The sequence below is a fragment of the Musa acuminata genome, chromosome BXJ2-2, assembly GCF_036884655.1.
Source record: "Musa acuminata AAA Group cultivar baxijiao chromosome BXJ2-2, Cavendish_Baxijiao_AAA, whole genome shotgun sequence".
NCBI lineage: Eukaryota > Viridiplantae > Streptophyta > Magnoliopsida > Zingiberales > Musaceae > Musa > Musa acuminata.
In genome coordinates this window covers 22,002,078-22,025,814 of record NC_088339.1, presented here as the reverse complement: position 1 = coordinate 22,025,814, position 23,737 = coordinate 22,002,078, and the positions used below count along the sequence as shown (strand labels likewise).

Here is a 23,737-nt window from a genome sequence, read left to right as displayed (position 1 = left end):
ACTGCTTGCGTGTGAGTCGAGACCAACAAATCAGCCACCGATGATGTCCCCACGAATCCAATCGCAGCCACCAAAGTCTTTTCGACTGGTTCATCCGACGTCTGCGTGTTCTGCCACCTCAGCGCTAAGTATTCTATTCCGGCTATTGAGCATTATTTATTTTTTTTTTTTAGCTTCTCTAGTAATATTTTATATTCAAAAAAGACGTGTTGAACGCGCGCTCACCGACGCGCCGTGTTGCCGGAGAGAAGTCTACGTAGCCTGCCAACCCATCTCCTTCCTCATGCACCATACAACGATGTTCTCCACTCGCCGTATTCCACGTGTCTGATAGTCAGAATGACGACGCAAAAGACGTGGCCTCTCGCCCGAGCACATGTTGTTTCCTGCACGCTGCAGCGACAGGAGATCCTGAACCCTCCTATTTTACAGATCGCCCCCTCGGCGTTTCCATATTATCTTTGGAGTACGGTTGGAGACCCCTATTTAATAAGTCCCTCGTCGTTCCCTCTTCTTCCGCTCCTCCTCTTCCTCCAACCGCCCCATTGCCGCGTCTTTGACCTCGTCCGCGTTCTCCTCGCGAATTAAACCCTCGAAACCTAGCGATCCGATAGAGAAGAAGGCGAAGAAGAGAAGGGGAAGAGGCGGCGGCGGCGTCGCGCGGCGGACGTGGAAGAGGAATGGGCCAGTGCCACGGCAAGAACATCTCCATCGGCGGGGGCAGAGGACGCCATCGACGCCGGAATCCGAGGCACCCTGACGATGGTGGGGAAGTCGGAGATGGCAATACCGCCACCGCCACCAACACCCCTCAGCCCGGGGACAGTGGCCATGTAACCCCCATCTACTCGTCCTCCTGCTGGCCCAGCCCATACACCCAGGGCTCCGCCAGCCCATTCCCGGCCGGAGTCTCCCCCTCGCCGGCCAGTTCTACCCCGCGGCGATTCTTCCGCCGCCCCTTCCCGCCACCGTCGCCCGCGAAGCACATTAAGGCGGCGCTCGCCAAGCGCCTGGACCCGGGGAGGCTCAAGGAGGGGACCACCGCCGAGGACGGTACGGGGAATGCCGAGAAGCCTACGCTAAATAAGAACTTCGGGTATGGAAAGAACTTCGGGTCCAAGTATGAGCTCGGGAAGGAGGTGGGGCGGGGGCATTTCGGGAATACGTGTTTGGCTAAGGCGAAGAAGGGGGACATCAAGGGCCAAACCGTTGCCGTCAAGATCGTCTCCAAAGCTAAGGTGCGGCTTCATGTGTGGCGTAAATATTCTCTTTTACCTTTCTTTTCAGTTTTGATTGCGTCACTACCTAGTACTTCTTCCTGAAAGAATAAGGAAGTGCACTGTGCAGAGCAATTGGATTCGTCGGAGGAATTCCTATCCGTCTTAGCGTTTGATCCGTTCTTGTGTCATGTTGTTTGCATCCCTGTATGATTGATGTTTGTATTATATTTATTGACATTCTTGTTGGATATTTAAGTACGGGTTTGATTGGGTTTTTCCTCAACTCTGCAAATATCTTTGTGTTATGAACTTAGAAACGGCATGTTAATTTAATTGACATTTATTAAAATTGTTATCTTTTTCTCTCCTACGAGACTGATTTTTCTAAAATCAGAGAATATCAAGGTTCATAATGTTGCTAAAATGAGGATGTTGAGATGGATATCTGTGTTGATACTAGAAATATTTATATTCCTGTACATTTAGACATGGTTTTGTTAGAAGATAAGATATTGAAAACCCTTTAAGATGGCATGGATCCCAAAAAAACCTAATAAAACCCTGGTTAGAGATGAGGGAAGTTGAGACCTAAGAAAACTTATTTAGAAATGATAAAATAATATTTAACTGCTCTTAGTTTGACCAATTTTATTACCTTAAACAATGGTCAGTAGAGACCAATATAGCTGATCTCAGATAGTTGGAACATTACATCTTGTTGTTGTTGTCATTGTATCTTGTGCTCGTTATATATTGACATTATGTGGCATGCACATGAAGTGATAAAATAAATATGCTTGCAGCAGTGTCATGTCAGTAGGACACAGCATACCGAAACTTCTGAAAACTTTGTGAAATAAAAGAATGCTGTGTATGACCCTTCTAAGCCTTAACATATACCTGTTAGCTGACTAAATTTATACCAATTTGCTTAAAACTGAATCTAAAACACGACAAGATGAAAGCTCATTCCATGTCGAACTAACTTAACCTGATACCAAACTGTACCCAATTCATGATGACTTCAGTTGATATTTGGATGTTGATTCATGTGAAAAAAGAGCGTACCCGGTGCTCTAGGCTCCCGCCAATGCGGGGTCTTTTGATGTTGTATTCTTAATAGGTCTTTTGTTTCCTTTTGTGGTTTTTTCGTTTTAACTTCTTTGCCCTTTTATGTGCTACACATGGTTTGTTTTTTATTAACTACAATGTCGAATTTCAACAATTCTTTTACATAATCGTATGCTTAACATCATTTTTATGGCAGATGACAACACCAATATCAATTGAAGATGTTAGTAGGGAGGTGAAAATTCTGAAGGCTTTGTCTGGGCACAAAAATCTTGTTAAATTTTATGAAGCATGTGAGGATGCCCATAATGTCTACATAATCATGGAGTATGTCTTATTTATTTCCTTTTCAGTTTTCCTGTAATGTGGTATGATGAATTGGAAATATCTTATTCCTGAATTGTGCTTGCCATGATATTTCTGACCAGATAAGATTAAATAAATTTCCTTTGACTTTTGATTCCCATACTTCAAAACAAAAATATCCAGTAAACATTCTTTTCTAAATATATGAAAGTTGTAATTCCTTGGATCTGTCGAAAAATGCAGTATTTTAACAAACCCATGAAATTGAGGTTTTACGTGAGATTTTTTCACCATACCTTTAACTTGATTTCTTTTTCATATCTTTTACATGATTCTGAATTTATATTATTATGTGTGCTTTTCAAGCCTGTTAATGAAATTTGCTCATGTTGTTCGGTATTCACCATCTTTCCCTGCTTTTCTTTCTCAGATTTTGTGAAGGTGGAGAATTATTAGATAGAATCTTAGCCAGGTAATTTAAATTTTAATTTTAGTCAATTTGTTAGCAAGAGAAGGTCCATATCTTGTTTTAATTGACTCGTGGACTTATGAAATTTTCTATTTCTGTATTTCCAAAGAGGTGGAAGGTACACAGAGGAAGATGCCAAAGCAATTATTGTGCAGATGCTGGGTGTGGTAGCCTTTTGTCATCTTCAAGGTGTTGTGCATCGTGATCTAAAGCCAGAGGTCTACCTTGGATTTTATGCTTGATGCTCTGTAGTTTGCATATTAGTGGAAATTAGTTGTGCTCTGTCTTCTACTAATTCCCTTTTCTATTTAACTTGTATTTGTTGCTGATGTTTTCTTCTCTTCTCTATGTTGTGACAGAATTTTCTCTTCACCAGTAAAGATGAAAATGCTGTTATGAAGTTAATTGATTTTGGTCTTTCTGATTTTATCAGACCAGGTAACAAGTGGCTGTGAATGTTGGCAATTTATTGTAATATATTGATGCATTCATGTGTCTTTTATACTGAATTGGGACAGCGACAAACATGAAGATAGAGTCTTACTGGAATCGTCTAGCTGAAAATGATTTTTCTTGTGTATGTCAAATCATATGATAAAAGTGATGTTCGATAAAATATTTCCTGAAGTTGATTTCAAAGTGTTTGGCTTCTATAGTTCTTAGGGGCTGAAGAAGTTCTTCAGTGTGATTGATTTAAATCTGAAACATATCTGCTAGCCATTGGTACCTGCATCTTTATATTCATTGTGTGATTTTGATGAAGGTTAACTTCCATAGGCGTTCGGAAGCAAAGAAGTTAATCAATTAGTTCTTTGCTAGCAATTGATGCCCTCATCTATTTCCAAGTTCTTCTGGATGCAACTTCTTCTTGTGTACAGCTTGTTTTCATGGTTAAATTTAAACCTGAATGGCAAGTGTTTTCCTTTTGTAATAAACATGGACAAATAATAAGTTAAACTAATGATACTTTTAATCTTGTATTCTGAAACCCTTACATAAGTATGTGGAGCAGCTTGTTGTACAGAGATGCTATTTCTCAGCTTTATGTTGGAAATTTATAGAATTTATCATAACATCATTAATTTTTGTTCTGGAAATTTAATTATCAAAAGTTTGAACTACACATCTAACAAGTATCAAGACTTCTAAGAATCAGTCTTCATAAACAATAATTGGTATTGTACCATAGTATCAATATATTTTTCATGCTTCATACTTCAAATGCTTAGATATCAATGGCAAAACAAGTTGGCCAAAAGATGATAATGTAGTTAAAAGCTGCTGCCCAAATCTTTTTGCCAACTTTCCAGCTTTACATTAACTGCATGTTCAGTATGCTTTGGTAAATTAGTGTGCAACCTCAGCACAATGATTGTGTAATCTCTACTATTGTTCATAAATTTTTACCTGATTTGCCTACTCCAGTTCCAAAAGTTTTCTCTATATACTTGATTATGGTATATCAGCTACTATCATCACCATTGTTGTACTTGATTTATGTGTCGCCATATTATATTTGATGCTCAACAGAAGTTTCCAATCTATGGTCATGCAGATGAAAGATTAAATGACATTGTTGGAAGTGCATACTATGTTGCACCTGAAGTCCTACATAAATCATACAGTACAGAAGCAGATATGTGGAGCATTGGTGTTATAGTTTATATTCTATTATGTGGAAGTAGACCTTTCTGGGCACGAACTGAATCAGGAATCTTCCGTTCTGTTTTGAGAGCCGATCCTAATTTGGATGACACCCCTTGGCCTGCTGTATCCCCAGAAGCTAAAGATTTTGTGACAAGGCTTTTGAATAAGGACTACAGGAAAAGATTGACAGCTGCTCAGGCCTTGAGTAAGTTGCTTGTTCCATCAAATGATAACCTGGTGGGCATTCGTTGAATGTTAAACTAAAATATGATATGATTTTCTTCATATCTTTTCTTCTGCAACATTAATGCCTTTGCACTTAATTTGTTTTGTCATAATTCTCCAGCTGAAAACAGATATATGCTTTTTTATGTGGCAGCTCACCCTTGGTTGCGAAGCGAACAAACACAAATTCCTTTAGATATGCTTATATATAAGTTAATCAAATCATACCTTCGTGCCACACCTCTAAAGCAGGCTGCACTAAAGGTACATAGTGCTCAGATTTAGATGCTCACTTTTATACTTGACTTGCTAGTTTCAGTTTGTTACAAAGGCATATTGTTGCATCAGTCATTCCTCATCTGTATGCTTCACATTTTCAACACAGACTGTAACTTGTAAAGAGGTTATACATTTAATGTTAAGGTAGAATGCTTGTCGTAAGCCACTGGTAAGGCGTGGCGGCAGCTTGATCTTTTTATTACAATTGTGTTCTAAGCTGAACTCAAGTCCAAGAAAGCTGTTTAGTTTGGAAATAGTCTGTAATGCAAAAAAGCAGATTAACTTTTTCATTGAACTCATGAAATATAAATTATAAAAAATTGCTTAAAAATAAAAATTTTGTGAATGATTAAATGGGGTCACATACAGAAGATAAGTTGTTGATAAAATGGAGTTTCAGACTCGTGTACACTCATGCTTTTTTGAGCTAAGATACGGGTGGCACGAACAGAGGTCGTATGGCTTGTGGGCACTCGTATAGTGATATTTATTTTAAGACAGTAAATCAAATCTATAAAAAAACAAAACCAAGTAACTAAATTAGCATCCAAGCAATGTTATTACTGGCATGCATTTTAATGCTGCTTAAAAAACTTGCTAGCAATCTAAACTTGTTCTAGTTTATACTTTTTTTTCTTTCTGTATAGGCACTATCTAAAGCTCTAACTGAGGATGGGCTCTTCTATCTACGATCACAGTTTGAGCTACTAGAACCGAACAAAGATGGGTTCATCTCCTTTCAAAACTTTCAGAAGGTAAATTTGCCTTTTAACCTCATTGGCATTTCAATCAGATTAATTATGACTTAGAAGGCTAGATCTTCATATTTCATGTTATTTTTCATATGTTTTTTTTGTAGTGTTCCGTTAATTTTGTAGTGTTCATATTTTTCAGGCACTCATGGAAAAGACAACTGAAGCCATGAAGTTGTCCGGGGTTACTGACATTCTGAATGTGGTAATGCATCTAGTCTTATGCTATTTAGTAGTATTAGATTAATCTTCTGGTGATGTTATCATTTATGATGTTAAGACTTAAGATCATAACGGGAGGTGCATTCTGTTTTGCTTCTCCAAACTGTTGATACTTTTGCTGCTAGTGATAAATCTTTCTACATTGAAAACGCAAAGGACACTGAATTTTGTATGATTCAACACTCAGTTGGAGGCACTATCATCCAGAAGCATGGATTTCGATGAGTTTTGTGCTGCTGCTATCAGCCCTTATCAGCTTGAGGCTTTGGGACAATGGGAGCAGATAGCCACCGCAGCATTTTCATACTTCGAAGAGGAGGGAAATCAGGTTCTCTCAGTCGAAGAGCTTGCGCAGGTACTGATCATTATTCCACAATACAACTATACATGTATATGTAATTATGTTAGAACCTGATAGAACTGCTCTGTCCAGGAATTGAACATCACCACAACTTCTCACTCCTTTCTGCAAGACTGGATTAGACAAGAAGATGGCAAGCTCAGCTTTCTTGGATACACCAAATATCTACATGGCGTAACCATCCGCAGCACAAACGTGAGACATAACTAAATCCTGCGATCCCCTGATGTAATTCTTTGTTCATTATCTACCCCATCTCTTCGTTTGTTATTGTTGCAATTCTTTCGATCCTGGCTTTGTAGAGAATGCCTGCAGAGAATAATCTGTAATGAGACCCCAATGATTGATGGAAGCTCTGCTTTCGAAGGGATCAATACAACTGACGTTGCTTTGTGCATTGAAGTACCTGAAATGTATGCCATTGATGCCTTGATAGCATGTATTATGCTGTTTTCCTGTACAACGAAGTCTCTTTGATTGAACGAACTACAAGTATGTTTTCAGATTCCTACACAAGGAGTTAATTATTTCTCGTAAGGCTAAAGAACAAGAATAGAATCAACCTCTCATAACTCAAGTAATCAAAGTTTCAATCATAAAATAATTTCTTTAGTTGACAAGATCTTTGAAAGCCCTCTTTTGCACTGCCCTTTAATTCTCGTTAAATAATCTTATGATTCACTAGTTTTTCTTCTTTATTTTGGGAAAATCTTGCTGGAGATGATGTTCGAGAGTATATAACTTTGGTGTTTTTCTGATATTAATAGGTTCTTATTGTTTGGAATATCTAAGATACAAGATAATATGACCCATATAAATATACTATATTATATATATATATATATATATATATATATATATATATATATATTTTCCTTTGAGATGATTATATTCATATATTATTCGAGACATAAAGACTAAAAGACCTAAAAAAAAGCAAAAAAAAAAAAAAGTTCTTCAACTTGATCACAAAAAGAAAAAAACATAAAAAATTAAATTACCGAAGCTTTTACAAAAGCCTCAGCTACGTAGGGTTTGAACTTTTCAAGCCCTGAAGCACAGGTGAAGGTGGTGGTGGCGGTGGCCTCCGGCTCCGGCGGTGGTGGAGGAGGTGTCGCGGTCGATGATGCCCTGGACGTGGCGGAATTGCTCGACGTGGCAGGGGATGGTGATGGCGCCGGTGTGGTGGAATCCGTACTCCTCCTCCGCCGCCCGGAGCAGGGCCACGAAGAGCGGGTGGTTGAGGTACCCCACCGGCACCACGAACCGCTGCTGCTCCTCCCCCGCGCCTCCGACCCGTATCGCCATCCATCCTTTGGGTGGTGCCGGCCCGCGTCTCCCCCCTCCACCGGTCATCCCCCGAGGCGACAAGTGCAGGTACACCCCCGGCATATCTATATCTCACAGTTCTCCAAGAGCTACAGAAAGAAGCAAAGCAATAGAGATCAAAGCACGTAGAAAGAAGGGATCAGGGACTAGATGATGAGGATGATGGGGAGGGCCATGGATCGGAGCTGTAGACGGCGAGGTGGAAGATATTCAAAGAGGAATCGCAGAGAGAGGCAGGAAAGTTCGACATCTTCGAGGGGAAGGGATATGTAGTGGCAGCAGTAGTAGTAACAGGAACATTAAATGGTGTAGCTTGGAAGACGACTGAAGCCAACTGAAGCCCGACAGAGAAAGCTCGCAATAAATGTGCGAGACAAGAAGAGGGCGTCTCTGTATGCACGAGATAAATAGAGAGAGAGAGAGAGAGAGAGCACAACGGCTAAAGGGGTGAACACACTACAGTGGCGGCCATAATAAATAATAGTACAGAATCTTACACGTTAATTAATTCAATATAGTTAGAGTTGGAGGATCCTCTCGTTTTGTACATTCATTCTCCCAAGTTGCAGCTATGTATTTCGTATAATATCCGTGAAATGCAATGCAATGCAATGATTGAAGAGCATCTCATCAAATCAAAAACAAAGAAAGAAAAAAAATTCCCGTGATCAACTTAGCTTTGGTGGATATTTGTTGAGAGCAGTCTTTGAATAGTCTTCATGTAACACATGTTTAAATTTGGATCATTCCCACTTTGACTAAAAGGTTTTTTTTCCCTTTATTTTCTTTTTCATCTTACACATGTAGGTGACTTTATTCATTTATTTATTTTTTTTAATATTTTATAAAATTATATATCAATATTTTTTATATTTTAAACCTCAATCTAATAGTGATGTATCATATTAATTTATCAAATTTATATATTTAAAATATATTTTTTGAATTAATTTAATTGATAAAAATTTTGGTGATGTCACGGATGACGCGTCCCTCGCTAGCGTCGACGTGTCACTTCTGGACTTGTGCTGACATTTCCATGCAATCTATGTTGGATTTGCGAAATATTTTTCTACTACTTTTGTTTCGTATCTTTTGTTTCTTTTGACTTGCGACAGACCCCAAATGATAACAATTTTACTATAAATCCTTCGAAATGCCGCAAGGAACATGAAAGAAGACGAGGACTGCAATTACCAAGGGGCTTTAGTAGTGCAAAGATTTGATGTTGACTCGTGAAGAGGGAAGCCCCAAGGATCGAAGGCATAGAAGAAGACCACAAAGCAGTCTTTTCATCGAGAGAGCGACAACATATAACGTTGCATCCTTTTGTGTCGCTGGAAATTTTTAGTGGATTGGCAAAGAGGTACCATATTGATGGTATATGTCTCACATTGATTAGTTGGGTGTCATATAACATCAACCCTTTTTAGGCTATATATATATATATATATGTATATATATATATATAATATATACGGATGTAAATGGATATCTCTACAAAACTTACATATACGACGACTTCATAATTAATCTATTTCAGCTTATCATTAGAACAGAGATGTTGTCATTCGATTGGTATCACTGCCCTTATAGACATTCTAAAATTTTTAACTCAAACTTGCTATTAATAAAAGTGATTAAGTTAGTAGTGATGACTTGAGATTTTGGATGAATATAAAAATATAAGCGAATTATTTGAAAGCCATATATGCTATTTAGAATTTATCAAAGTATATTACTGTATTTTCAGATTTTAAAAGAATAAATGTAAACAAAATCCCTAAATAGAATATGTGGACTAAAGCAAAGTGAACTAGTAATTGCTGTTAAAAAAATTATAGAGTTTTTGGTCACATATTTTATGTACATGATATTGTCATTTTGTGGGTAGTAATGTTGTCTATGCCTAGTTTGAAAAGGAATCTCAACCACCATTCTACCAAATACCTAAAATATTTTATGCATTCATGACATTTTTTATTTTGGAGTGAAACAATGTGTTAATCTTGAAATTTTATTATGAAGTACAAATGGTACTGTCATGGTCTAATTACCTGACATTATGTTGTGCCCAATCAGAACCATCAAGAAAAAAACATTATGCAAATGAAATATATATATATATTTATATATATACTACTAATTAGATTCAAATAAATAGATTTGCATTTTATCTAAATCAGTATGTGCATCTAATTCTCATCTCATAGTTCAATTGACTTATAATTAAATGTAATAACTCAAGCAGTTTATCAAAGAAAAAGAACTCAACTTTTATTCAAGCATTAATCATGTGCAATAGGTCCTAAAATAAGAAATTGATGTCTTCACCAAAAGCCAATTCGGTAAGCATAACCTATTAGTCTAACCATTTGCCGAAATTTTGTTTGGTGCTAAAGAAGTCAACATCTCTGCACTCCTTTTGCTGTAGAGAAATATGAATCACATAACATGCACTCATATTTCAAGAGTGCATGCAGGAACCTATTCTCTCTCAAAAGAAAAAGAAAAGAAAGGCTAAGATCCACAAGTTTTATTTTCTCCCATCTAAGAGCATACTTTCAATGGTTGTTGGCCTATCAAACTTGAATGATTGCACAAAGACTCTCTCTCTCTCTACCTACAGCAATTCTTTTGTTGTCACCATCATCAAACTTGACTTTGTGATTCTTCCTAAATCTCAAATTACTTTAAAGCTGACCAACCAACAAACACAGTGGTGTGGAGTTCTCTATTAAAAGTGTACTACTACTACTACTAGTGGATGTGTGCCCTTACAATCATGACATTGACTTGGTTTTCACATGGAAAATTTGAGTCACTGTTTAAATGAATGGTAACCACTTAAGTTTGAGAAATCTTTATCCTCCATGGACATAAAAGCTGCACCGGCTTCACTAGCAACACATGATGTGGTGGGTTTCATGCTCCACTTGCAACAACCCTAGTGTGTGGGATTTCTAAACCCTAGAGGAAAGAGAGACAAGACTAGTTGGTGGTGTGGATCATGGCCAAGCAGTCGACCCCATTAAAAGATTTGTACACCATCAAATGAGAGAGAAAGAGAGAGAGAGAGAGGGGGGAATGGATTCCTAAAGAGACATGAGACTTTATAGAGAGAAGCTTTTTAGGATAGGAGGTCCAGCATTAGAGACGGGGAAAGAGAGAGAGGAAATTCAAAGTCAAGGAGGAATAAGAGGCATATGTGAAGGGCGAGTGGTCGCTGAGCTTTCACCAAAAGCAAAAGCAATGGCATTGCCTCCGTTGTTGGATGGAGTTGGCCATCATGCCATGCCACAATCTCACAGAGAATAGCAGGTCAAGTCCAAATCCACCGCTCCAAGGAAACTGGCTATTTAGGTGTCTAAGTGCGAGGTTAATTATCCTTCCACATCTCAGTGGATTGTCCGTGCCTTTCAAGAGATCTTATCCTGTGGAAGCTCCTCGGTAGGTTCCCAGTTGTCGTGCATGAACATGTGGCTGCAGGTTAAAGAAGACGAAGGTTTTCCTTTTTTCCCTTTTTCCTTTTTCTTTTATGGATTCGATGCTTGAGATGTTATGATCTTGAACATGAAAGTATTGTAGAGAACTTTGGAGTCCTTATCTGCTTCCACAGGGAACATATAAGATCTCATTTCTTGAGATGTTACACATATCTTAATTATTTCTTGTAATTACATTCTAATATAGTATCAGTGTAAAGCTCCATGTGCTGATGTGGCACTTCATAATTCAGATCTCGCTTTCCCTATACCAATAACAAAATGGAGTATGATACTTGGATTTCCAAATAGATTTCCTGCCAAATTAATCGAGTTCGAATGTGAGTGATATAAAATCTACAGGCAACAGATTTGCTTTTCTCGGATACTCTCTCTTACAAAATCTAATCAAGTCAAATTAGCTTACCTACTAATTGTATTTGAAAAGACATTGATAGAATATATATTCCAATTAGAGGTTTCAATCCCTTTTTGATATTATTCATTTATCAGATCGGATCTATATTTCGAATCTAAACTTGCTTCATCCCTTCCTCAAGCATTCAATTTGATAGTTCATGCTAATGATTCGATCGAATGCATAGTCTAGTTGACATATGTTTCGTCTAAGTTCATTTAAATTTCAAATTTGATTTGATTCGATTTAAATTTTGATCGTCCGACATATCAAGGATCAAAACCTATCTCAGGTTTGATATCGAAGATGAAGAAACTAGCAAGAGATCCTATAAAAATTACATCGTACACTTAATTTGGGAATAGAAAAGACATCGTTTTCTTAAATAATCTCATATGCATGGAGTAGTCTCGAACATTATGTTTACAACATGATGGTCTATTCTTGCATGTCAAATGGTATCCTAACGTGTCATTTTTTTTTTATCACGTAGATTATTTTATTATTATTATTATTATTGTTATTATTATATATATATATATATATATATATTATTCAAGATTTAAATCATAAATTTTGGGTATCAAACTAAAGACCCAATCAGTGGGCCGATGCCAACGGATTAATTCTGGGCCAATTTGAGGCCCACAATTCCATGTGAAATAAGCCTCTTTTGACCCCCAAAACCCTAAATAGAATTATTTATCGGGCTCATGATCATTATTAGTTTTTAATAAATCATGATGTTTGTGCCACGCTTATAATGATGATATCTTATATAAATATTTATATATAATTTTAGCTTGCATTATTGATCAAAATACTATACTTAAATTAATGATATTACTCCGCTAGAATCTTTATACACATCAATCATACTGTTACACTACCTTCTCCCACGTATCTAAAGACTCGAGAGAGAAAGAGTCCTACCTCATTCCAGACTCTTGGACTAATGAACACAACACAACATTAAATAGAGAGGCATTGTGTTCATTAAACATAACACCGAGAGCACATGCCGTAGAGAATTAATTCCAGAGGCTTCGACAAAAAAATCAGCTAACATCCCCTCTCATCTGTTAGCTTCGGCCAGCAAAAAATATATTTGCTTATTTTCTTAATAGCTATATCTCCAAGAAACTAAGCATGGATTTCATTTTGAAGACTGAACTATCAGCAACTAAGGATGCTTCTGCCAGGCAAGACTCATATAGAACAAACTTTGATTTGCATATTTACAGACCTGCAAGGGGTGTAATACTCGAGCGGATTCAGACAGTCCCATTGACTTTAACCCATCTGACATGTCAGCATCTGGCACGATCTCCGTACACATCAAATCCCAAGATCTTTTGTCTATCAGTACACTCTTTTTGCAGGAAGCACCTTCAATCTCTTGTGCTCTAATTTCAACTCAACCCCACGCTCCTCTCACATCTTTGACGTCTGGTGTTCCCTTCTAGACCCATTGCAATCTCCTAGTGATATCCCTTTCATTGTTGGCAGCCACTGGAATCTCCTATTGATATCCCTTTGGCGTTGGATCAGTGATATCCCTTTCATTGTCAACTAATGAAGACCCAAAAAAAAAAAAAAAAACAGTGTTTGAAAATATCTTCATCCTTGTATGATAAAGGATAGTGCATCTAATTATTTTTTTAATCTAATTTTATTATGTTAAGTCAGTATTTTAACGTTTAATTTGGATCCTAATTTATTTTTATTTATTTAAATATTTTATCTCGATACTAATCTAGAGTCAATCGCGATCTCTTTTTCAAATATATTAAAGTTTAATCTCAAATGACACAATACTCGTTCAAAATATTGAATTCTATAAAATTATATCGAAGGTATTTTCGATAAATATCTCTTTTATGCTTTAGTTAATTTTCGGGTTCAAAATATTCAATCAATATTTTGAAAAGTATTGAAAAAAATATTCTCATAATTAATTATAGGAGCGATTGCTAAAGGATCGATCATATACTCATCATATATCTCGATCATCTAGTATCGAGACATCGATTATATGATATATATAAGTATTGATCATATGACATTGATTTGTTGACTTTATCATTATTCCCTTATCATACCTTAAATCCAATTAAAAAATATTCATAAATATTAAAAGATTTAATAATAGAATAATATCAAAGAGTAGGTTACCTACCCATTTATTCCTGTTCCCATTTTAACCTAGCTAAGTAGCTAGATCGATGAATCTGACTCGATAAATCTTATTAACACTCAACATAATTTAAGTGAGTCATCAAATAGGCTCGAAAAGACTTCATCGGTTATCATTTGTCCTCTGTCCTCTCTCATTTAGATGATAAAATAAATAGATTGTGAAGCTAGAAAGATTTTATATTTGATGTGTTGATAGCATACATCTCAAAAAGAGTTCATGCACACCACAAGATCTTTGAGCTCATAGGAGCACAAGGATCCTGGCACGTAGGTAAATTAAAATAGGAGTTCGGATACACATATCAAGGCCTATCCAATAGCATTTCCACTACGGTCGCTCTCATATGGCCACACCAATATGGCCTGTCCAATACACAAACGGTCTGATTGGTCGTTTTTGTGTGGGAGAATCCGTGAGATTATAGAAGATATTGGAAGGGAACAAAGCGTTGTTGTTGATGAAAACATTCAGATTTGAAAAGGATTGCAGTCATAAGATCCTAAGATCTTCTTAACAAGACAAGTCTTGTGTTCTCTCCCTCTCTCTCTCTCTCTCTCTCTCTCTCTCTCTCTCTCTCTCTCTCTATATCCTTTTCATGAAGATAGCAAACTAAAGAGATCTTGAAGAAAATCTATAGATATGTTGTGTCTTCAGGTGTCCGAATGTTGGCAAATCTCATAGTATCTCGGCATCTACTTTTGCGTGAAATAAATAGATTTTAGAGGGAGTAGTTAGATATGTTGTGTCTTTTGGGTGTCCAAATGGGCTCCGTTTTCCACATCATCCAAAAAACTGAAATGAAATGTTTTCTCATATGCACCCTTCTCTTTTGAAATCACATGTAAAGTACCGACGCCCCCAAATCACAAAATCTTTTACTACCTTGCGATTAGGTACCGAAAGACTGAACTCAGGTATGTATCAATAATCATGTCTCATCGATGTGGCCATATGTAGAACATAAGAGGTTATCTAACTAAAGCAAATAAATTCTTGGATGACTCCATTATGAGTTCTCTTTCCCACTACCTTATCTTGATCTCTTATGTGTCATATGTCTCCTTGGCTGAAGTCTTCTCAGATATAGTTAGGCTAAGTGGTTAATTCTTGCTGGGATCTATCAAGAACATTATAGAAAACTGAATGACTTCACTCTTGACTTAGGGGAGCAAAATTATTCTCAGGTCCAGTTTGAGAAAGCTCGAGTTCCTACTTGATGATCGAGTAAACCTGTTGTTTTGGTACACAAACTAAGCATAAAATAAGATATATTATTGTCAATCTATTTAACCAAGTTTGGATAGAAAATAGCCACAGAATATAACATAACGATGGAGTTCTGTTACTTAAGGTCATTCGCTTATAATAACAATGGAAATATATGCACTAAAATAGGAGTCTAATTATGAGTGTTCCTTGTGATTTTGAATGTGTGTGTGTGCGTGTGAGAGAGAGAGAGAGAGAGAGAGAGAAGCTGAATGAAATAACTTAGTAGAACTGAGTTTTCCGTCTTTACAATTTAAGATTGCCCATGAGGAGAGTAAGATCAACTTCATTGTACATAATCTATGACATGTAGAGTTTAAAATTGATACAAAAACAAAATATTGTAGTAACATAAAGTACATCATGATTCAACAATGAAGTGATGAACATATCTAAGAACACATATATCAAAGTTAAGTTATAGGAATCATATTTGGATTGACATAAAAAATTAACAAGACCCGACCTGATGGGATAATAAGCGTATTAATTTTGTTGAGCTTGAATTATTGATCTAAAATATTTAGGTTGAAGTTGACGGTAGCGTAATCATCAAACCATTATAAACTAATCTTGATACCTACTCTTTTAATTTAGTGATTCTTGAAAAATATTTGGAGCCTATTTAATTATATTAAAATTTAATCATGGTAATATGAACCTGACAAACATTATTATGATATGTTAACATTATTGTTTCTTAGAAGAATTGATTAAATTATCATTAGATAGAGATTGAATTTATTATTGGTTTAATACCTGGTATTGGATTCACAATGAAGACTCCTGATATAATGACATTAATTGAACTGGAAGAAATAATGAAACAACTATAATAATTGTTTGCTAATTTTTTTTAGATTCAATTGTTCTTATTTTAATACCTTAAACCTATTTGTGAATAAAAATTGATACAAAATATTTTGTGTAAACATATTTGTGAAAAAAAATTGATACAAAATGTTGTGTGTGCGCGCGCGCATGTGTGTGCGTCCGCACGTGTGCACGCGCATGTGTGTGTGTGTGCACGCGTGTGTGCCTGTGCGTGCGTGCGTGTGTTCGTGTATGCGCGCGCATGCATGCGTGCGTATGTGCGTGCATGTGTGTAGACCCCAATGTTGAGATTTCTATTGAAATTTATTTTGATGTCAAATTGTCATATTGTGAGTTATGATTGAATTTCAGATCCTAATATAGCAAGAGGTAGTTTTACTTTGAAAATGTAGATATTAATAGCATGATTATGAATGCAAGATATCTATCTATGTACCTATACTTGCAATGAATTAAGATTTGAGGTGAAGACGATGATTTAAATTATTGAAAGATTATGAACATCATCACTGAAATGTTATCGTTGATACATTTAGTTGAAAGAGTCGAAATGACTTTAACAGTTTTGATCATCATTAAATTATGTGTCTTATAAGAATTGAGGAAGTTAAGCATAATATCATATTGGTGTGAATTAGAGATTCATGTGGTTAATCTTAACATTTGGATTACTTTGATCGAAAGAAAGAGAAAATTTCAGAATATATTTATTTGTATGTCTTATTTGTCTATCAATTAAATTGGAATATCAAAATCCATTTGAAAAGGAAATTTAGTCTTTATGGATTTTTTTGATAGGGTTCGAAGAATTTATAAGAATAATGATATTAGACAAAGAAAATCTTTGAGGTTTAACATATAGAAGATTAATTTGATTAAGATAATACACGCAGCTCAAAGCACACAAAGCATTTACGTTAATATTCGAAGATATGAATTGAAGTATCAGATCATAAATAATTATTTTTAAGATTTTTAAAGCAATATCACGATGACATTTGGAGTAGGTGGCAATTTTAGCTATAGATGTATTAAATCGTTTGAGGTAAAAAAAAGAAAAGAAAAGATTATAGTGCTTCTCATTTGTGAATGATGAGGAAATATATTCAAGATTCAAATCATCTAATCGAAGTTAGATAAATTCACTTTGAAAAAGATTTGTTATATCGTGACGACACACATATAAGGCCGAGTTTAAAGGACTAAGTTTTTTCTTATGAAAATAATATAATACCAACCAAATTTATTTGAGACTTAGATGTAATTATTACTTTAAAAGAAAGTATATTGAGAAAAAAAAAGTATTATGGTGTTTTGATTTGTGTTTTTTCATAACTTCGTCTTCTTTTTTTTTCTCACAGTGGGAAGAAATTCTTCCTGAGGATCTTTAGATTAAAATGAGATTTTTATCTTAGGATAGACAGAAAGGGATCAAAATTATAGGGAGGATGTGTTGGAAAAAACTCAAAATTATTTACAATTTATCCTATTTTATCTTATCCTATAACCTTTTTTGCTGGGTTATAATGTTCCTTGCGTTATTTCTAGGATCTGCTAAAGCTTTATTGCGCATCTCTTTCAAGAGCAATTCCTAGGGGCCACTTTATGGTTTGAGGCTATTAAAGCCTTGTTTTCTATGACAATTGGTGTAGAGATTTTGGAAGAATATTTTGTTATTATTTTCTACTTTTCTTTTTCTCAATTTTACGTTTCCCTTCTTGATTTTGTTGGTGTTGGAAGATCTTCCTCCCTTCCCACGTTCATGCACGTAGGTGAATAATTTCGATTATATCTTGGGGTGATATTTCGATCATATTTGCGCAACAAGAGGTTCTTTTAGATCATTTAATTTAATTTTATTTACATATTTACATATTACATTTGGTTCTTGATCAATTTAAATCTTCTATGTTTTATATTCTTAATTATAAATAAACTCTTTTGATATAAAAACAAGACCACTTTTTTTTCTTCTTCTTCGATTTCTCCTAACCTCACGTTTCCTTCCTTCCTTTCTCCTTTATCACTTGCCGACAGCAAGCCCCCCTTATTATTATTATTATTATTATTTTGTCTTTTATCTCTCGGTTTTCCTTTTACTCTTCTCATCCTCTTTGCCAAAATTCCCACACGCACGCCATTCTCTTCCTCTCTGGCAACGTCCACGTACACACACGTCACCTGTTATCTTCCCCCGTCCCGAGCACAATCAACCGAGCAATCCACGTCGGGTCGGAAGTCGTGGGACCCACAGCCATTCACGAGTGCTCGGCCGACATAAGAGGCGTTGATGCGGAAAATATACCCATATGAATGCAGCGGTTACGATGGACGGGTCGTTTAACACGTCACGACACGTTACGTCTGGGGTGGGAGGACGTGTGACGAGGGATGGGGAGGGGAACGGCGTGCCGCTGTTGTGGCGTGACGTCGGCATGGCCCGGTCTTTGTCGGGTGGTGTTGGGTTAGTGGCTACCTTAACGGCGGAATGGAACGATCCGCGTCGCGGTCCCCATTACTAGCATGAAACGATCGACGTGGAGAGGAATAGAGAAAAGTGCAGTTAATGCGGCTGCGCCTCTCCAACGGCAATCCCATCTTTATCCCACGCCGTTACAGTAGATGCCTCCGACCCGACGTTTTATGACCACGGCTTGCCGCGGTTCTCAGCAACCCGTCGTGGTTCGTTCGGTGCGGCAGGGCACCATGGTTCGCTCGGTTGATTGTGCACGGGAAAGAGAAGATAAGAGGTGACGTGTGCGTACGTGGAAGTTGCCAGACAGAGCAAGAGGAGTGGCGTGCGTGCGTGCGTGCGAATTTGGGGGAAAAAAGGCGAAAAAAAAAATAAAAAGAAGAAAGAGAAAAGGGAGGGGAAGGGGGATGTGTTTAATCGAAAAAGGTCTATTTTTTAATCAAAAAAGTTAATTTAAAATTTAAAAAATAAAATATATATTTAAACTGATCAAGAATCAAATATAATATGTAAATAAAATTGAAGTGAATAGTATAAAAGAATCTGAAAGCGTGAATCATTATCCTAAGTTTTGGTTTAAATTTATTTGTGATTTTTAGATATGTTTTGATTTAAAACAATAATAACTGTATGCTTTAATCTCATATTAAGATGATACGAGAGGTCTTAGAATTTTAAGAGAATGAAAATTATAGATAAATTCGAAGTCTAGGTTATACAAATTGAAACCCTAGATATAACAAGGAAGATGATATTTTTTATCTAAACTGATTATTCGTATCTAATAACACTCATCTTTGATTTGAAATTAGATTTAAAAGCTTAGTTATAGAATTATGGTTAGCTAATGGTACTTTTTGCAATTAAAATAATTTCTATCCGTTTATGTTTTGTCATGCAAATGTGTTCGAAGATTATGTTGAAACTTATCTTATGTTTTCTAAAATACATATATAATATGTGTTTTAGGTGCTTACTAAGCTGTGATTGCTCGTATCTCTATCGTTAAAATTTTTCAGATCTCGAGAAAGTAGATTGGTTTTGGTTTCACCTCAAGGAAATAAATTATATTGTTATGATTTGAACTCTTGATATTTGTGATGCAATAATACTTTGACGGGATATTTCTGATGAACTTATTTGTATTTGAGGGTTCAACATGTCACTGATGTTATTTGCGATCATTTTGGATATATCTTTTTCGTGTTGTGTAAGTGTATGGATTTGATTTTAAGTTGTAAACAAGTTTAGGCCTTAAAATTCTTACGGTAAATTTATAGAAACTACAGCAAGCGCTATGCATTACGAAAATAATTAGGACTTCGATGATACGAAGCTGGAGGTCGGGATCGAAGAAGCTTCAACTAGGGAGGATGTCGTCTCCCAGGAGGATGTTGGTTTAAGCGCCATGCACGTTGCCTGTCAGTGTGCAACTCCAAGGCAGTGGTTGGAGTTGAGATGATGCAGTTCCTTAAACACGTTTCTGGGCTCATGCAAGAAGCAAGAGAAAGAAGGGAAGGATGAACATGCATAAAGTACCAAGTAGGCTTAAGATCAAAGACAAGTGGGGGAAGGGAGCTCAGTTGCAACCATGGTTTTGGAGCTAGAGCTGACTCCAATCTACACCAGAAGTCGAATGTAACCCTACCTCTCAGTAGGCTTCGAAAGTAGCCTTGCATCCTTTTCACAGGTTTATACGTGCCACGTTCTCGTCGCCCTCGCAGATCAATTCCATCGTCAAGCCTGGAGCACCAGAGCTCTTGTGTGTTGGAATTATGTGCCGCTCCTGCTGTTGCTTCGTCATATCCCGATACTGTGCACTAATAGCTGATATTAATTAGACCACGATACGGTACCGATCTCCTGCCAGGTACCGCACGGCGTACGTCGGCCAGGTGGGGGCCACGTCGCGTGGGGGCTCCCGTGCGCGCCGTCTCCGTCCTCGTCGGTCCTCGTCCCGGTCCCCTGTGGCCCCGAGACCGCACCGCCAAGAAATTCCCGCGTGGCTCGCATCTCCACGCGCCCCCGCTGTTGTTGTCCATCTCGTTATCCTTCTTTGTTGTTGCACCCACCGATCTCGTTCTGACCCTTCATGGCGGCGGCGCTTCTGCCACTAACGTAATTACCTCCGGTGAGGAAACCTTTCTTTGGATTTACTCCAGCGATTTGTTTATTATTAGACTTCGGTTTTCTCTGCCTTTACCGGTGCTATATAAGACGCCTGAGACCTTCTCTGATGACACACGGAGCTTCTCTTCTGTAAACGCTGGAGAGTGCTGCTCATATATACATTGCTCATGGGATCCTCCGTAGAAAACGGGTGGCTCGTGTCGCTTTCCCTGGCCGCCAAATGTAGTGAGCTTTCCGCCTACCCCATCCGCCTCCTCTCCCTTGCCATCATTGTTGCAGTTTGCTGGCTTGCGACTACCCTCCTCCACTGGGCCTACCCTGGAGGCCCTGCCTGGGGAAGGTACTGGTGGAGCAGGAGGAAGCCATGGGGCCTCGGCAAAGCCATCCCCGGGCCCCGCGGCCTCCCCCTTGTCGGCAGCATGGGCCTCATGTCCGGGCTCGCCCACCGGAAGCTCGCGGCTGTCGCGGACGCCATCCCCGGAGCCCGACGGCTCATGGCGCTCAGCCTCGGTGACACCCGGGTGGTCGTCACCTGCGATCCGGGCGTGGCCAGGGACATCCTCAACAGCCCCGACTTCGCGGACCGCCCGGTCAAGGAATCGGCCTACGGCCTCATGTTTCACCGTGCCATCGGCTTCGCGCCCTACGGCGCGTACTGGCGAACCCTGCGGAGGATCGCGGCCACCCACCTCTTCTCCCCTAAGCAGGTATCCGCTTTGGGGTGTTACCGTGCTGAGATAGCTGCCCAGATGGTGCGCGCCCTTGACGGCCTCGCAGCCGAGCCCGTCCAGGTCCGAAGGATCCTGAAGCAAGCCTCCCTCAACCACGTCATGCGGTTCGTCTTCGGGAGGAAGTACGAGCTCCAGGGGGGGAGCGAGGAGACGAAGGAGCTAACGAGCATGGTAGAAGAAGGCTACGAGGTCCTAGGGAAGCTCAACTGGTCGGACCATCTGCCAGTGCTCACCGGTATCGACCTGCAACGAGTCCGGTGGTGCTGCTCCGTGCTCGTCCCCCGAGTCAAGCGATTCGTAACCCGCATCATCAAGGAGCACCGGGTCGAGCGCGCGCGCGACTCGGAGGCGGCCCCCCGAGACTTCGTGGACGTTTTGCTGTCCTTGCAGGCCCCAGATAGGCTATCCGATCCCGACATGGTCGCCGTCCTCTGGGTAAAGCTTACCTCATATGATCATTATTACGTATATATATATATATATATATATATATATATATATATATATATATAGTTTAATTAGATGAGTTAACGATGTTGATTACTTTCGTTGGTTTTGTTTAAGATCTGGGAAATAATTACATGCAGGAGATGATATTTCGGGGTACGGACACCGTGGCAGTGCTGATAGAGTGGGTGTTGGCGAGGCTGGTGATGCACAGGGAGGTGCAGGCGAGGTTGCAGGCGGAGCTGGACGCGGCTGTCGGGACGGACCGTTTGGTGACGGGTTCCGAGGCGTTCGCAGCGCCGCCATACGTGCAGGCGGTGATCAAGGAGACGCTGCGGGTGCACCCGCCGGGCCCGCTGCTGTCGTGGGCGCGCATGGCGACGTCGGACGCGCGCGTCGGCGGCGGGGCCCATGTGGTGCCGGCGGGCACCACAGCCATGGTCAACATGTGGGCCATCGCGCGCGACCCTGTCACCTGGCCAGACCCGCTCCGGTTCGAGCCGGCCCGGTTCTTGGGCCCCTCGGCCGAGTTCCCGGTCACGGGTTCGGACCTGCGGCTGGCGCCGTTCGGGGCCGGGCGGCGAAGCTGCCCCGGGAAGGGGCTGGCAATGGCGACGGTCGAGATGTGGGTGGCGGCACTGGCGCACGAGTTCGAGTGGCAGCCGGCATCGGCGGCTGGCGTTGACCTCTCGGAGGTGCTGCGTCTGTCCTGCGAGATGGCGGCGCCACTGACGGTCAGGCTGCGGCGTCGCCGGCTGTCCACCTGATGGAACGTGGTGTTAGCTGTTCAGTTGTAATCTATACGAATAGTTGGACGTGAATAGAGTGGCTTCTAATAGTGGCTTCCTTATAACTTCACGTCGTTTGTAATCTTCTGCCTCTCTTTCTTTTTCTTCCTTTTTCTTATAACGAAGGCTTGTGTATGTTTTACTATGACGAGGGTCTTTTCTGGCTGGTGTGAACTTTCCAACCATGCTGTGTATGCTTCATGAAAATGAAAAAAAAAAAAACTATATAAAAAGCTATTGAAATTTGCAACGAAAGTATCTCATCGCTTGATTTATCAAACTTGTTCTTAAGATAACCTCATCTGAAAACAGTAGTAGTCAAGAAAAAAAGAGAGATCAATAATACACCTCATTCTTATCACCCAATGCACAGAACAAAAGGGTTCATGGAACTCAAAGCAGAGAGAGTGAGTTCAAGATGAAACAGCTCGGAGGTGGCACACAGCGTTGCCCGGAGGTAAAAGCTTTGCGTAGGATGTGACGTGAGACGATATCACATCCCCTTTCCAGAACCTACCACTGACCGTCATGAATAGGATGTTGACGTTGAGCAAATCCACTTGAATCTCATCTGCAGCTTGGAGCCAGTAGCGATGGTCAACCTTACGCCTTCGATACTCGTGCACATCTAAATACATACGGATAATATAGTCATGTTATGGAACCGAGTATGTTGAGAGTGTTGATGTTTCTTTATCTGGGTTTACCATCAAATATCTAATTAGATCTAATCCAATCCAACGGCGTGAGCTGACCAGCTTGTATACCGTCAAGATTCATAATAATCTTTAATATCTCTATCATAATATTTTTAAAAATTATATTGAGATTCATTTAACTTAATTTCTTTTGGTAATCTTTTACTTTTTTTTTTCTTTTCTTTATAACGAAGGCTTGTGTATTTTTTACTATGAAGAGAGTTTTTTCTGGCTGATGTGAACTTTGCAACTACACTGTATGTGTTTCATGAAACTGAAAGAAATAAATGATATAAAAAGCTAGTGAAATTTGCAAGGAAAGTATCTCATCACTTGATATATCAAACTTGTTATTAAGATAACATCATCTGAAAAGAGTAGCAGTA

At 38.9% G+C, this 23,737-nt stretch overlaps 2 protein-coding genes and 1 long non-coding RNA gene across 3 annotated transcripts; 2 read left to right on the top strand and 1 right to left on the bottom strand.

Annotated features, from left to right (window-relative positions):
* The first annotated feature begins 518 nt into the window (after positions 1-518).
* LOC103971038 (CDPK-related kinase 3) lies at positions 519-6,762 on the top strand. Its single transcript, XM_009384975.3, has 11 exons — positions 519-1,238; positions 2,488-2,618; positions 3,028-3,069; positions 3,176-3,284; positions 3,426-3,504; positions 4,622-4,918; positions 5,093-5,202; positions 5,865-5,972; positions 6,112-6,174; positions 6,379-6,546; positions 6,625-6,762. Exons 1-11 carry the CDS (start codon positions 681-683, stop codon positions 6,760-6,762), a joined length of 1,803 nt encoding a protein of 600 aa, XP_009383250.2. The 5' UTR covers positions 519-680.
* On the bottom strand, positions 6,727-8,347 carry LOC103971028 (uncharacterized). The gene is made up of 3 exons (XR_010484421.1): positions 7,554-8,347; positions 6,959-7,060; positions 6,727-6,861 (listed from the first exon to the last, which is right to left on the bottom strand). It is a non-coding gene; the product is annotated as an uncharacterized LOC103971028 (long non-coding RNA).
* A 12,136-nt stretch (positions 8,348-20,483) lies between these two features.
* LOC135605355 (cytochrome P450 78A6-like) lies at positions 20,484-22,798 on the top strand. Its single transcript, XM_065095350.1, has 2 exons — positions 20,484-21,853; positions 22,006-22,798. The coding sequence occupies exons 1-2, from the start codon at positions 20,855-20,857 to the stop codon at positions 22,630-22,632; spliced, it is 1,626 nt and encodes a 541-aa protein (XP_064951422.1). The 5' UTR covers positions 20,484-20,854; the 3' UTR covers positions 22,633-22,798.
* Positions 22,799-23,737: the final 939 nt, after the last annotated feature.

Bases quoted from the DNA above. Each gene is read 5' to 3' on its own strand.
- LOC103971038 (XM_009384975.3), top strand. From the start codon at position 681: ATGGGCCAGTGCCACGGCAAGAACATCTCCATCGGCGGGGGCAGAGGA. The intron at 5,203-5,864 runs GTACATAGTGCT...CTTTCTGTATAG, and splicing joins TAAAGCAGGCTGCACTAAAG to GCACTATCTAAAGCTCTAAC. The intron at 6,175-6,378 runs GTAATGCATCTA...TTCAACACTCAG, and splicing joins TTACTGACATTCTGAATGTG to TTGGAGGCACTATCATCCAG.
- LOC135605355 (XM_065095350.1), top strand. From the start codon at position 20,855: ATGGGATCCTCCGTAGAAAACGGGTGGCTCGTGTCGCTTTCCCTGGCC. The intron at 21,854-22,005 runs GTAAAGCTTACC...AATTACATGCAG, and splicing joins ACATGGTCGCCGTCCTCTGG to GAGATGATATTTCGGGGTAC.